Source organism: Drosophila gunungcola, chromosome 3R (genome assembly GCF_025200985.1).
Source record: "Drosophila gunungcola strain Sukarami chromosome 3R, Dgunungcola_SK_2, whole genome shotgun sequence".
Taxonomy (NCBI): Eukaryota; Metazoa; Arthropoda; class Insecta; order Diptera; family Drosophilidae; genus Drosophila; species Drosophila gunungcola.
This window is the reverse complement of record NC_069139.1, coordinates 12,146,586-12,163,260: the sequence shown is the minus strand read 5'-3', so window position 1 is coordinate 12,163,260 and position 16,675 is coordinate 12,146,586. Positions and strand designations below refer to the sequence as shown.

The 16,675-nt window shown below is 39.2% G+C and overlaps 1 protein-coding gene across 1 annotated transcript; it reads left to right on the top strand.

The window, feature by feature from the left end:
- The first annotated feature begins 7,234 nt into the window (after positions 1–7,234).
- Positions 7,235–12,094, top strand: LOC128266439 (sodium-independent sulfate anion transporter). The gene is made up of 5 exons (XM_053002957.1): positions 7,235–7,953; positions 8,717–8,937; positions 8,999–9,320; positions 9,378–9,539; positions 10,064–12,094. Exons 1-5 carry the CDS (start codon positions 7,479–7,481, stop codon positions 10,765–10,767), a joined length of 1,884 nt encoding a protein of 627 aa, XP_052858917.1. The 5' UTR covers positions 7,235–7,478; the 3' UTR covers positions 10,768–12,094.
- Positions 12,095–16,675: the final 4,581 nt, after the last annotated feature.

Genomic DNA, 16,675 nt, shown 5'->3' with positions numbered 1-16,675 from the left:
CAACCCAATCAGGCCACCCACACACATGCCGATCCTGATGCAAACAAACCCACACGAAAGTAAACACAAGGCCACTAAATCACTGAACACTCTCAGCTTTGGCATTTACACCACCACCACGTCCACCTCCACCACCCTATCCGAAGGACTCCAGCTCCTGATCCTGCGACTTCGCCCCTTGCGACTTCTTTTGTTGCTGCGCTTGACCCGCGGCTCCTGTACTCTGCCCCTCTTCTTGGGGTTTGTTTATGTTTATTTGTTGGCACAATTTGGTTACATTGTTTGCTTACAATCTACTCATTGTTTGCAGGGTTCGTTGTTGTTCTTGAAATCAAGTTTACATCGATTAAGTAGCTGTAAAATCTCTTGCCAAGAACAACACAAAGAAACCTTTAAAAAAGGACCAAGAAATCTATAAATTTGCCTAAAATATCCGAAACTCACTACCTTTAATACAGTCAGCTAAAAATCAAAAGAGAACACTTTGTTCTATAAAAGTTACATTGTATTTATTTTTTTTTAATGTGTACCCTTTTGTTATACATATTTTGCGTATCTCCTTATGGGGAAATTTCTTAAGCATAACTCACCAAGCATAAATGCAAAGATATTTCTGTAATTAACCAGCACAGCCTGCAATACCTGCGAATGCAGCATGACATTCTTACACCTCACCCAGCCGAGGTATTCATGACATTCTCCGACAAACAACTAGACAATAATTATACAGTCGGGAGTGGCTAATCATCCGAGAAGACGTACTCTGCTCAGGACCAAACCCAAAACCAAACCGAAGCCAACCGCAACAAAGTCCGGGGCCAGAGCTTCTGTTCAAATGCCAGACAAACAAAGGTTGCCTCCAATCAATGCTAATAGCAATCGCCCTGCAATATACTCAAAGTGCTTAGAAAACCGAAAGCCCAGAACCACACACATTCGGGATGGAGAAAATGGGCGAGTAACAAAGCGGGAAGAGCTGGCGTAGACAAAACTATTAGTTAATTTCCCAGTCACTGCAGGCCATCGACTTTGGATGTCGTTGACATTTCAGTCAATACCGCTTTCGCAACAGATCCCAATCAGTTGCGAAGGTGGGGGTGACTAATGAATTTGCCAAATGGCGTGAGTCGAGTTTTTATGTAAAGTCAGGTGAAAGTAAAATTTGCTAGGACATTTATTTAACTTCTTATTGGCCCTTCGAACAGCAGATGTGTAATTGTTGAGGACTGGGAGAGGTGCTTACTGTTATCATATAAATTGAAATCTTAGCCAAGTTTGTGGCACTCAAGTCTCAAGCATATCACAGTGGCAATCGTCACTCAAGTGTTGCTGCTTTCAAGCTACTCAGACACACTGAGAGAATCAAAAGGCGCTTGGAAATAAAATATTGAATTAATATTGACTTAACAAAAGTATTATTGAAAAGTAATCGTTTTTATTTATTCTTTCATTTTTATTACTTTATGTTTATCAGATATAAATCATTTATTTTATAAAACGAATAAAGGAAACATTTCTCCCACTGCCTCTTCTGTTCTGCAAAACGTTAATTTATGCTGATCTCTGGCCTTTCGCATAAGCGTTTTCACATTTGCATAGATTTCCCAAAACTTGGCAACAAAAACATGATTTGATTTCCACCATGCAGCTGATGATAATACTTCTCAATATGCGTTTATATGCATGTGTTTATGCAATGCCACAGGTTGGGGTAATTGAATGGAGGTCCTCAGTCATTTACATTCAATTAACAGTTGTAGGCGAGAGCGAATTGCCATCTATGAGCTACTTGTATAGCTTGTCTGGGTATTAATACCCGACCACCCATAAATATTCATAGACAACAGCAGAGACGTAGCTTAAGAGGGGTGAAAGATGGTATTCCCATTGAGAAAATAGTTTGTATAGACCATTTCTTTATCATTTGAGATTAAAATAAAGATTAAATGTCTGCGGTCTGATATCTTTATAGTCATAGTAAAAAAGAAAAGATAACAAGTATAAATATTTATCAATAGTCATACATCATTGTTTGATTCATAAAAAACCACACCCTATACATAAATAATTACAAACGCCTTGATAACTTTATCCCTTTAGAACGCCGCTCCTGGGCAACTGACAGTTGGGCCTAAGTTATGCTACATGAACTTGGACCTTTGTGTAATGTAACTGTATATTGTCTTTAGTTGACTTTGGGCTAATGCGTAAGATAATTACTGTTCCAGAGAAAGTGTCTTACGGATTACATATTCATCAGCCTTTGATGAGTAGTGATGAACCTCAAGATATGAGGCAGGCGAATTAAAGATGACGAAAAGTTATTTATACTTGTGGAATTATTATCATGGAAATTTCCATATTTGAGTAATGGAATATATTAAGATCAAAAGGCTTTGAAAATGAGAAAATACTTTAGTTATAAATGTTATTTCATATACATTTTCTTCAACGTATTGTATATTGAACTCCAATGAATAACCCAACTTTGGTTTTCACCCAGCTGACAATACCGCTCTTCTCTTTCCAATTCTTAAATATGCTTTGAAATGATTAAATAGTTTAGTCATAGATGTTATATCATATAAATTTTCTTCAAAGTTTCTTTAAAGGCGGATTATTGCCCTGCTCTGTATTTTAAACCCCAATGAATTACCCAACTTTGGTGTTCACCTAGCAGACAATAACCCTCTTCTTAATTCAGCTATCACACTCCGTGTTCCTAAACGACGAACGTGTGAATCACCTTTTGACAGCTCGTCACATCTGCAATTAAAGCAATTAATTAAGTTGGTCTACCTCGTTCCACCAGGCCGCAGAATCCGAACTGTAAAGGAAAACGATAACCTGACGAACCTCCCAACCCAAAAGCATTATTCTAAATGCCAATTACAGTTGGAGCTGGAGCAATGGGTGGATATATATATGAGGAGAGCTGGCGCAAATTGCTTCAAATCCATGGCGGATAGCTTCCATTCTCCAACACTTTTGCTCTGCTCGCTGTCGATTTCCAACCATTTCGTCTCTATGCGAGTGGGCTTGTGTTGCCACAAGCATTATTCGTAACGAGCGACATGATCATAAAAATAAACGCAAAATATAACACAAAACGCAAACACAATAATGGCCTGGGAGTGCCTTAGTTTTTATTTTTACACCTGTTTACAAACAAAGCAACAACAAAAGCGAACGGAGGACGAGCAAATTTGACTGTGCCAGCACGCACACAATTAAATTTCCGGTACAACACCTACATGGGAATGCCCCGAAAAACCCTCCAAGGCCCTCGAAACCCCCCTTAAAATACACTTTGATTTCCGTGCCACAACTCTCTGTGAGTGTGTGTGTGCAGCGTGTTTGAGCCATTAAAATTACGCCTAACGCAGTTGCAAACACTCCCAAACACCCGCAAGCTGATACACTCGTAATAAAAGTTCAAGGCCACGAATTCCTAGATTTCAAAAAGACTAATTCGGAAAAATCAATTTTTGCCAACTGATTGAGTGGGTTTTCGTTTTGGATTGCCTTTAAACAAAGAATATTTTTATAATTAAAAAAAATTTTTAAAATAAGCTAATTGGACTATAGTTAATGGAGCATGTACTCTTACTTTTTACGTAATCACAAACTAATAAATTCGCTTGTTGCAGTTTTCTCAGTGCACAAATAGGAGACGTAAAAATGTGAGAGGCTCACGCGGAGTATGAGTATTTTTCCGACTCACTCTAACTGCTCCAACACGTTTCATTTGAAATCCATGGCACGTTTGCTCCAACAACACCACCAGCACCCGGAGACACGGAGCAATTTTCAATATTCCTGACGCCCGGCCGGTGGGCGGTGGGCGTGGCAGGTGGCGGAAATAATGCGGCGACGACAATGCCTGAGTTGCTGTCAAAATTGGCAAAAATCGACGAGGCCGCCGTCGCGCTAACTAAAAATCAAAGGCGCCTTTGCCTACTTCGATTCCTTGGAGGGCAGCTACGTGTGTGGGCCATAATATTTATGCTGCTGCACAAACAGCAGCACGAACTCCTGCAAACTTGGGCACACTCATACGCACACGTTACGTATACGTAATATTTGCTCCGGATTATTACAGGCTGGCACTTGAGACGCGCACACGTCGCACCTCCAATAAAAATGTATATACTTTTATGTATGTGTGCATAATAAAATTTCGTTTAATTTCGAGTTTTGAATTTCATTTTTATGATTCCTTTCGCTTTTTTCGCATTTCCGACGCTTACTAATTTTCCCTGCCAGGTGTTTGCCGTAACGTGATAAAATTTTAATTATATTTGATGCGCTGGATATTGGCTATTTACTTTGTTGGCACTCAATGTAATTTGATTTTTGATGTTCTTTATTTAGTTTAACAAAAACACGTAATGTGTTTGGTTTTGACGATCTGAAATGAATGGAATATCTACCGTTGCTTTTGAAATGAAGTAAGAATTAAAACAAAATAACAATATTTATATTATCAATTAGAAAATTTGTATACATGAGATTCTATTTACTTAACATTCATAAAAAAATGAAAGGAAAGGTGTTCTAACACCCTCAGCTATTTATTATCTTTAAATTTTTTAAGAACAAATACTTATCAAATACTTCCATGCTTCCAAGAAGGTCTGCAGTTCTAGGAATGTTTACTTTTTTTCTTGGGTGACACATCACGATTGACACTTGTCATGTAAGCTATTTCCGTTTGTAAACCCTTTAGATAGCTCGCAAAAAATCCAATTAAAAAAATCTTTTGCAATCTACACTCTTGACCTTTTATAAGACTTTAGATAACTACTATAAACACAATTAAAAACAAACGCTTGCAATCTGATTGCCTGAAATAGGAGAAGATAAAAAGAACAACTACAAATAATTCAGGTACTCTTTGATTAGTACTGACTTAAGACCATCGCTACACTTTCCGGAAATGCATTTTGGGGCTTATAAATTTCATTACGGAAAAGCGAAAACCTTTTGACATTGATGTCGGCTTAGTCTGTCTAAGGATTCGACCGGACAGAGGACTGACTCGCCTGATGCTTTCTGTCTGATGTTTGTTTATCTCCCTTTTGGCTTTGCCTAATGGACGCCTGCCAACAGCTGGCAGGGCACTTTGAGAAACTCAACATCGTCGCCGGGCTCCTGCGAGTGGAAACATTGTATTCGAGTCAGGTGCGTTGTGAATTTTGCTGCAACAGTCATTATAATAATGCCACAACGAAGTGTGCTCGGAAATAATAATCAAGTTGATCGGGTGCTTGGGGAGAGCGAGGTGGAACCCAGCTGCTGGCACTTGATGGTTTCGTGTAGGTTGTGGACCAGCCAACGCACTTAAAATTTCATTTAAATATGGACTTCTCGTTGAATGTGCAATCGTGCATTGTTGCACTTCTGCTAGCGCCGTTGCAAGTGCAATAATCGCCTCAAATAATAATTTTAAGTGCATAATTTTATAAAGTTCTCACTGGTTCCGTAATGACCATTCTTGCAGTTGAAAGTACGTGAGCACATTTACCTTTGCTTTAGAAAGAAACTCTTAAAAATTGAGTCAAGGCAACGCAAAACCACATTTGTATATATTATTTGACTTAATCACACAATTCTTGAAGCTATAACGTTTGATATATTCTTAATTTACCTTGAAAATAGTGTTTTTAGGTCTTTGATAGTTTCTCGTTCACAAGCTTCAATATCAAAATTTTTTATGAATAAAATATAATTATATTTTAATTGCTTCACTTAAGAACAGAAATGTACTGTTTTCCCATGTTATTCCTAAAAATAGTTCCAACAGTTTAATTTAATTAAAACATTTTATAACCAAAATAGCCGAAACCTATAGCAGAAATCATAAAACTGTAATGCAGTTTAAAAGCATTAAAGCCGAAAAAGCCGGACGTCAGGCAGTTGCCATAACATTCGATTACTAAAGCTGTCTGTTTCGAGTCAATGATTTGGGGCCTTTTCAGCCGCATTAAATTTGGGTTTAATTGATTTTGAAAGAAAGGAAAACTGCTAATTGGTACTAATATAAGATAAGGTAATAATTGCTTAAAGTATATTAAGTAAAAATGCTTTCAGTTATTTAACATTCGTTTTTCTGTCTTAGAAAACCCATAGCACGCATAAAATATGAAAAAGTTTAAAGTCAATCAAACTTTTTAATTTTCATTTACATTAAAATGATGTTGGCATATATTTGCGTTGCCATTTGTGGGGTGTCGCTTGGTGCTTTTGATAAAAAATTTGCATATAACAATTTTTCTCACTTTACTTTCCGGAAAAGTTTTTCCTTTTCCATTTGCATAACTCAACGTATAGACAAACAGAAATTTGAGGCTGAAAGGAGAGTGCTAACATTAAAAGGGAAAGTCACGAAATGCAAATATGAATCATACGCCATGTGTGGCAAATGTATTTAAACAAAAATTTCGTCTGTAAATTAAAAATTAATCTGCAAGAATAAATAATTATATACGACATGAAGGGAAAGTTTAAGAGATACAAATTAATGGGAGGGAGAGAATTCCCACAAGAATCTATATTATATTCAAAATATGATGGAGGGCATTGTCCCGAGCTAAATAAAATACAAATGTATAATAATTTTAAGCTCTTAATGAATTGTTTGTTTTCGTTAATTTCCAGTCAACACTATGATAATACAAGTTAACATGAGTCTAAGAAAATTCATTAATTATCGCATTTAAGTATACTTGCGCACATATTATTTGACATATGTATGTTTATTTAACGCGATCGACAATAAATAATTCACGTGATAAAATCTTCGCGACATCGTCATTGTTATACTTTTTAGCACTTTTCTTGATAAATAAATATTGGTTAACAGGCATTTGCTTAAGGTCTAGCTTACATAGTAGCTTATTTATCTTTTATTAAACTTAGCACTTTAATTACTTTTCAGTATATTCCTTCAGTTAATTGGATTTGTAAAATATAAATTAATCTTAATACCCCTTGTATATAGACAATACACGTACTGGCCTAATAAATTACAAAAGTGTTAACAACTTCGCGATATCTTCAATTGTTACACGTCGAATGAACAGACTTTTTGGCACATTTTTCCAGCGTCTAATCAAGATATTATCCAATTAACAGGTCTGGGATAATTGAGATGGCGTCAGAGAATTGAGCAATCAAGCAAGGGGGTTTGAACTAGATATGTTTTATTACAGCCCAAAAACACACCCAGCCAGCCAGTCCGGCGAGAGCGATTGATAAGTCGAGCGAGGCGCGAGAACTTAAGCGGCAAGCAAGTCACAATGCCAATTGAGGCTCTGATGTGTAGGGCAAACAAGAGCCAGCAATCTGCGATGCGATCTCCAGATCATTATCAGTGGGATGAGCCAGCCCGGTGCTATCATTCGACAGTTGCGATTTGTGGCGGCCAGACGTGCGATAATATACGAAAGTGTACTGCAAACTAAAACTAGCAGGCGATGTATCCGCAACTGGAAACGGAAGCTGAGGCTCTGGAAAAGGCCACGGCGCGGGCTCTTCTACCAGGTGCCATTAGCAAGCCGGCAAGTGAAGCCGGCAAAGCTCCAACCGCCAGCAAGTGGAAGCGACGCCTGCATCGCCACATTCCGGTCTTCCAATGGCTGCCACTTTACACCACCGAGTGGGGAATCGACGACTTCATAGCCGGCGTCACCCTAGGACTCACCATCATTCCCGAGAGCATGGCCTGTGCCCTGCTGGCGGGACTGCCCGCTCGCTATGGCCTATGCTCGGCCTTCATCGGACCGTTGGTCTATATGGTGTTTGGGTCCATCGACAAGGTCATCATCGGACCCACCAGCCTGGTGGCTCTGGTCAGCGTCCAGTTCACCGTGGGACGACCCATCGAATTCGCCTTTCTGCTCACCTTCCTCAGCGGAATTGTGCAGATCATAATGGGCACACTGAGAATGGGTAAGTAAAGACACACTGTAGGAAAGTGTTAGGTTTTAATTTAGATCAAGATAAAATGTCCTACTTATGTTGCAAAAACAGAACCTAACATCTTACGCAAACTTTTTTACAACGAAACAATTTTTTAAGAAGCGTTTAGTTTCAAAAAAAACTTAATTTTATGATTCTTTTTAACAAGTATTATTTGCTTTTGCTTTACGGCGAATACATTTTATATTATTCCAATCCAATGTGGTATTCAGGCTCAACTATGAAAGTATGTTTTATATAAATAAGTCAATCAATCTAGTTAAAAATAGATTTTAAAATATACCTACAAAAAATGACCAAAGAATTCCGCGTCTTGGTGTCAGCTGTTTTACGTCTCATTGCTTAATTGACTTGAGTGCGACATGTGTTACTTCCCCATGAACTTGGTCACAGTCCGCGCCAATTGAACTGAAATGGATCCGCTTTAAGCACCTAATTGAGTGTGCTGCGTGATAACTGTTGTGCGGTTTGGTCATGATTAGCGCTATTTGCCTCAATTAACACTTCTTCGGATGAGATTCGATGTGTAGATTTGTTTACGGAACTAGAACAGATCCGAGAAAACATTTAAGGGGTGGTCTAATAAAAAAACAAACGAAAACAGGTGTCATTGAAACTCTAGTTGGTCAATGAGTAATTTCGTTTTTGATTGATTGATTTCGTTTAGATTTCTCTTTAGTATTACTATTATTATTTAACTGTCTTTCAACATTTCATAATTCTTATATTTCAGGATTTATCTTCGAGTTTATCTCCATGCCAGTGATCAAAGCCTTTTCCTCGGCCACTGCTATTCTGGTGATAGAATCTCAGCTGAAAGTCCTTTTGGGCATTAAATACTTAGTCGCTGGCTTACTGAACTCGATTGGAATGCTGAGTTCCCGCATTGATGATTCCAATATGGCTGATCTCACCGTTGGCGTTTGTGCCATTATTTTCCTGCTCCTTTTGGAGGTAAGTTTCACGAAATAAATTTAATTATATTTACAATTTACAATTTTGTATTCTCCTGTAGCTTTTGGATCGTGTGGCTAATAATGAAAATCGTAACAAAATTCTGAGGATCTGCTGTCGATACTTGTCTACCTCAAGGAATACTTTAATTGTACTCATTGCTGCCATTGTCTCCTATATTTGGATTCAAAAAGCTGGCCACGTACCTTATGCTCTTAGCCAGAATGCCTTGGCCACTCTGCCCAATTTCACCGTTCCCAGTTTGGCAATTGTAACACCAGAGCGAAGCTACAGTTTCTGGGAGGTATTGAAGGAACTGAACATCGGTATTGTAGTCATACCAATTGTTGGCATTCTAACGAATATATCGATTGGAAAGTTAAGTGAGTATGGGATTCAGAAACAAATATGTGCGTATTTGTTATTTATTTAATTTTCAGCTCCCAAGGGCCTGGTGGATACAAATCAGGAGCTCCTCACTGTCGGCCTCTGCAATATGTTCGGATCCTGTGTGCAGGCGATGCCTTCGTCAGGAGCATTTACCCGCTATGCCATTAGCACTGCCTGTGGTCTCAGGACTCCCATGGCCAATCTGTATTTGGGTGAGTCCAGCGGAATGTAAAAGCGCGAAGCCAAAGCTCCATTTCATTACAGCCTCCATCATACACTGAGGAAAAATAGACTAAATGAATAATATAATGATTCAAAATTGATTGATTTAAAGTAATTAATGTCAAATGATATTCACAGTTTTTACGCCTTCAATCTTTTATGAGTTAACTAATGATTGAGAAATATATTTTGATAATACAAATTTCATTAAAATAGAATGTCTCAAAAAACAAATTTAAATTGCTATAGAAATTGATAACCAACCACGTCAGGAGTCCCCATTTAAATGCTATTTTAAGCTTATTTCATAATGTTAAACATTTTTTAAACAGCTTAAAAAGATTGTTGTTAGGCTTAGTATATTGAAAAAAAAACATTTGAAAATGGAAAATTGAAAAACTCTAAGCTGTTAGAATTGTTACGCAGATATAAATATTTTGTTGGATATTATATCAGCCGCTTTTATATGTTCATCAGTTACCCCAATTTCATAAGATTTTTTCTCCCTGTGTAGGCATTATTGTGCTGCTGGCCTTGAGCTACCTGAGTCCGTACTTCAACTACATTCCGGAAGCGACGTTGGCGGCCATCCTAATATGCTCGATATTCACGTTGCTGGACTTTAAACTACCACTGCGATTGTGGCGCGATTCAAAGCGCGATTTCGCAACCTGGCTGCTGTGCTTCTTGGTGTCCGTTCTTTTTGGCGTGGAGGTGGGCTTGTTCGTGAGCATCGTGGTGACCGCCCTGCACCTGCTCTTCCTGTGGGCACGGCCCGAGATCCGGGTGAAGATAGAGCAGCTGGAGGAGATGCAGTATATCCGGGTGACGCCGGGCAACGGCATCTACTTCCCGGCCATCAATTACCTGAGGGAGCGAGTGCTCAAGGCTTGTACGCAAGCGGACTTCAAGATTACGGTCGTGATCGATGGACAGCGCATCAGCGGCATGGATTACACCGCGGCCCAGGGAATATCGAAGCTGTCCAGCGATCTGTGCCGCCAGGCGGACGCCTCCAGCTCCACATTGCTAATCCTGTTCAGATTTCCGGAGCACTTGCAGCGCCTCATTGATCACACGGACAACCTGGTCTTCTGCGAGAGCGAGCACAAGGTCAAGGAGTTCCTCACACAGGAGTCCCTGCGCAACGGCTACATCAACCTGAAGGAGCACATAAGGGCCTCCATCGACTTGGGCTACACAGTCGACATCGATTAGGAGCACTCGCCCCCTAGTTAGCTGTTTGTGTTATTTATTTAAGTTTAGTTGGAGAAATTGTCGTCGATGGCTGGCTGCAAATGGAAATAAAAGTGAAGGAAAAGTGGAACAAATGCCTTGATGGCAGCAATTTATAAAATCCCCCCAATCCCCCGACAACTGACCTCTGGAGGACACTGGCGAGCAGAATAGATGCGGTGCGGTGCCGCTGGCGACGCCGTCAATGATTGCCAAGCTAATGGATTTCTGTTTACTTTTTCACTTAGAGCGGGCGCCAAGGAGGCAAAAGAGGATTGGTGGCAGGAGCAGGAGCAGAGCAGAAGCAGAAACAGCAGCAGCTGAAGCATAAGCATAAGGAAAAAAACAAGGAATTGAAAAACAGCGCAAAAGAAATTAGAGAAAAGGGAAAGCGCACAGCTAACTTCCCTAACCAAAAAAAAGAACAAAATGAAAACAAGGTGCGCTAGAAAAAGTACGAAAAAGCTGCTTAAAAGAAACTGCAAGAAATTAAACTAAAATCCTCGCGTAAAGTGGATCAAACGCAATAAAAACAAGCCATGGCAAAAATTAAGTTAGCCAAGAGCGAAATCGGACTACTCTGTCAATTAAAAATGCGATCAAAAGTGGTATAAAAAATATGTTATTTAAATTTAACATAAGAGCCATAATATCAAGTTTTCTCGCATTTCGAAACTTTCCTATTTTTGTATAAAATATTATAGCAATTTTGACAAACATATTTCTTTCTTAAAAATCATGGAAAGCGGACAAAAATATTAAAAGTTCCAATTATATATAAATGTTGCTATAATGTAAGTCATAGGTAAACCTAAAGTTAAGATGGAAAAATATACAAACACTGGTAGATTTGAATTAAGATTATGTTATATTGTAAAATAAACCAAGTTTATGTCAGTTAAGTTATAGAGCATTAAAAAGAAAGCAATGAAATCTAAAGCGAGGCGAGTTAATTACGTAAGGTTAAGGAAGCGAGAAAAAGAAGGGCTTACGGAATCCGAAAGAGAAAGCAGGCTAGTTAGACCGAGCCACTACGAGCGAACCAAGTCGGGCTTCTAAGTAAATTTTAAGCACTCGAGGCGGTGTAAATGAAATGCGGTGCTTCCCTTCCAACGAACCTTTATTCTTAGCTGTTGTTGATTGCATTGGCAAACGAAGTGAGCAGATTTAATGAAATTTAAAACGCTGTCCGGAACTAGTCCAAAGGAAAAGCGAAGTGGGATTGTGCGGTTGGCCGAATGCAGATTTGCAAGGTGGCCAAGTCAGGACCAGGCTTAAATCCAGGCCAATGCAAATTTGCAGACAAACCGTTCGCACTGCTAATTATTTCAATGGACTCTATTTGCCAAGCATTTCAACTTGGCTGACGATTTCCGCATTGTTAGGCAAATGGGTATTTTATCTTTCGGCACTGCAAGTAGAGCATAAGAAATTAGGGAGAATTATAATTAATATGCTAATCAACCAATTGATGGAGAAATCACTTAATGGCCAAAAACCAATGACCATAACAGCGTCAATAAACTGGCCATATTCATGTCGACATGCCACAAAAACCAAATATCATTCAAATTGCGGTCCATGCAATCAAATTTTCACACACAAAAAAAACTATACAAATTATCAAAATCGTAACAAATTTTGAGTGCATACTCTTGCGGCCGTGGGGATCAAACAGAACTTGTTGACACAACCCGCCCGACTTTGCCATTTCCCCTGATAAACAAACACAAAGCCGAAACAAGCCAAACCGCATTTGTTCTGCGCCTGTTTATTGCTAAATGTGCAATCATTTTTTTTCCATATTTTCAAATGGAAAATGCAAACCAGTTGCCAGAGATCGTGGGCCAGTCTAATAATATTTATTTTCACATGCGGTTAGCAGCATAAAAATCATTTGCTTTGTGCTCAGTCGGGTTACGTTTAAAAAATAAAATGTATTCTTTGTTCAATTTAAGAGTAGAAACATAAAAAAAAGGTAACCTTTGTCTGGGCTACTGAAATGAATTAAGTAATCAATATTTTTTTAGATGCCTATTCCAAACAGGAAACAGATACCTAGCAAAAAATACAAATTAAATTTTCATATGAATTATTCTGCTGGTCACGTAACAAAAGAGGTTGGGGGTTACGGATAGGACATGCGAAGTGGAGTCCCAGTGGGGAATTGCCCATTGATACGTATTATGTGACTGGCTGACCAAAGCACTGACCAAATTTCATTTCCTCTGCCTCCCACTTCCTGATTCTCCACCCCTGCTCTTTGGGAAAACCTCCCCCCTTTTTACCACCAGCAGCAACTTAATTGCTTCGCCTACGCCAATGCGACAAAACGGCAAAAGACATAATTAATAGCAGCGAGGGGCGGGGACTCAAGTCTCTCATTTATCGATTTTCATCCCAACAAGAAACACCGCCAAAGGCAAAGGCAAAGGCAAAGGCAAAGGACTCGTTTCGTCTGAGACTCACTCAACTCGCCGACAATTGGCAATTGGCCTTTGGCCATAAAGCGTTTTAATATGCGCTAAAGTAGTCAAAGCTTAATGGGAAAATCGGGGATCGGGGGAAATTGCGAAGTAAACAGCCTCGTGTTTGCCTGCTTAAATTGTTTAAAATGTCAATTCCATTGCGCCTAATTAAATGCCCAAAATCCTCAAGGACAACAGACTCAAACACAAATTCAGAGGGCATTACAAACAAAACATTGCAAACAAAAACTTCCACAGCAAGTACAATGAAAATAATTAACAATTTGTACAAAAACCCAATCGAAAGCGATGCCAGTGAGACAGCTAAATTGCTGAGGGTATTTAGTGATTCTTCAATTGTTAAAATTTAGCTTCAAGCGGTTGTCTGCTCAAGTGCCTTGCCGCATGAACTGGTTAGACATTTAATTCCAATTACAAGTCCATTTGTTTCGTAGGCAAACAGGGATTTTCTTTGATTGATTGATATCGGCGTAAGGCAAGGCTTCAAGTTTTGCATAAACATTCATATAGATAGGTGGAGAACAACATAATTTAAGATTAATTAAAATCAAGTATAAGCTTAAATATATATATATATCGGTTAATTAATTATATGAATTTTTATATGACTTTCGTTAAACTATTTGTGTATTATTTAAACAAGTTCAAATTTATTTTATACAAAAATATTTACAGAGCACTGCTCAAAATAGCACTCATTCATCAATCATAAATGCAATCAAAATCTTTAGTTAATGTGAACGAGCGGACACTTGAACTGGACAAACAGCTGCCACAATTGAGAGAATAAACATTTTTGATACAAACTGCAACAGCTTGAGGTGATTGCACTTCACTTGAAGGCTCAGTCATTAGAGTCACTCAAAACAAAAGTGGGGCAATCAAAATGTGGCCTAAAATAAAAGTTAATGCCAGCAACAGTTGCACTGACACTTACAATAACCCACTCAAATGTATATATGTACCTCTTAAAAATACCATGGACAGCTGTGGTGCGGCTTTATGGCTGCAGCCACCCACCACCTGGCATAAATTCCTGCTTCTTTATTCTCCTTTCTTTATATGCCACTCCTGGCTTTTCCATTGTGGATCGGCTTAAAGCAGCCAAAGTTAAGCGAACATCAAAAGCCAACTAATTTGGCTGTAAAAATAACATTAAATCACATTCAAGAGCAACGAATAAAGGAGCAATACGTATATATATCCGCATATAGATAGAGGAAAATCGAACGCACACATGTTAGGGTTGTGCTGAGCTAACCACTGAGGTAAGGGCACTGGCACTCCCCTTTTGCTTTTTCGCCCCATCACGATTTGGTCTTTAAGCTTATGTTGCACTTGACTGAGTTTTATGCTTTGATGCTCAATGATTTTATTATTAAAAGCAACTTGTCCCGGTCCAGGGATTCGCCCCCTGAATTTTGTCCCGTTTGTCTACTCTTTTTCGGGGGTTGTCTTTTAGTCACCCTTGGTCTAGACTCGGAAAATTGCCAACGGCTTTTCCGGCTGCTGCAGCAGCACCTTCACCTTGGGAGTCGCTTAGCTGTCTAAATATGTCACTTGAATTTGATGACGGCCACTTGCGTAGCAGCAGCGGCAACAAAAAGCAGGAAAAACTGTTGACTCTCCTCCACTTTACCACCCAACCACGCACCCACCCACACATGCGATTAAGTTTCTCCCCTCTTTGGCTGAGCTCTGTTTTCTTAAAATATTAGTTCCCTTTTCTCCGGCTCGGTTTTCTTCTTTATTTTGTTTTTTTTTTTTTTTGTTTCGTTCCTGGCTGTGGGGAAATTGTTTAGCTGCTTTTTATTGTCATCTTTGTTATTTGTTATGGCCATCCTCACTCCCCTGCTGCCGTATCTGTATCTGCTATTTGCACAGACTCAGTTACTGCTACCTCGGGCCATGCTCGCACATACTCGCCTTTGAAGGGCCAAGAGCCAGTTGTCATGAATAATGAAAAAGCAACGTGAATATATTTCCTTAGGTAGTTTGGCAGTATCAGGGGATCGGTGGAGGTGGATATGTGGAATGGCGGAGTGGGAAATGAGTGCAGAAAAAAGAAAAATGTTTACATGAGGGAAGTGTAACCTAAAAAATATCCAATTTCTTACACAATTAAAAAGAAAAGCTACAAATGAGATAAAGCACAATACTCTTACACTTATGGCTTAAAGTTTAAGTTTTAATTTTAATGTTACAAAAAATTTGGCTTGATTAGTAAGCGAATAAATGGACTCTTAAACATTTTTAGAATATGTCTTTGTACTAAATCTCTTTGAAAAATAGCATTGTTTGTTTAAGTTGTTTCCATCCCCTACCAGCGCAAATCTTCAACTTACCTTTTTCAATTCTATTTTTGACTCAAGACAAGGTCCGTTTTCCTTCGGATTGTTGTCCATTCGATGCTGTTTGCATTCGAAATTCCTTTGGCCACTCGTTGATAGAACCGAAATCAGCTAGGCAAATAAACCCCCCAATAAAAGAGCCGAAAGTGTCAATCGATGGTGATTTTATAAACGAGGGAAGAGGAGCGACTAGATAAATCTCAATGCTAATTAAAAGCGGGCTGCGTAAACTTTAAATGAACTGCCAGCCAGAAAGCCCAAATGACAGTCAATGTCAGATGAATGCAAAATAAACAAAAAGCAAGGAGTATTTTTCGCTTAATGAAAAACTTGGCCCAACGCAACGAAAAGTTCAATTCAGGCAAATGTCAGCACAGACAGCAAAAACAACAGCAACAGCTTAGTGGGAGGATGAGGTGCCCAAACGAAAAGTTTTCCCAATCCCAATCCCAAAGAAAATGCGATGATATTCAGGGTAAGGGGAGGAGCGGAGGGGACTGCAATTTTAGCCTCAAACCAAAGACAACCAAAATGAGTCCCGGATGTGGTGCAAACAAGAAAAACAAAAATGCTAAACCAACAAAATATTACAAGAAACCGAGCAAAAGATGCTGCCGGCCCTCTGTTCAAACCGCCATACAGATAAAGGCCAAATTACTTTCTGGCCAAGAAGTTGCCGCCACGAACCGCAACTTGAAAACCATCGGGCAAACAAGAACGCAACCAAGGGTCATGCTGTACTTTTTCGATGAGTTTATAGGCGGCGATCCTTTGGGGAAAACTTCTCGTCGAGATGGAAAGCCTGCCCTGGGGATCGGGAAAGCGGAAAAGTCTGACGCACATGGCTCTGGTGAGTGTGATTCATAAAGATCCTCGTTGAAGTCGACTAGAGGTCGTCAGGGAATCAAACTGACTGGCAGATACGGAATTGTTGTTAAACTTATAGGTAGAAAAGGAGCTGGAATTTAATAGAACAATCAAGGTATTTTGAAAAATATACAAGAAAGTGTTACAGCAGTGTTACAATCGGAAGACCTTAAAATAACTACA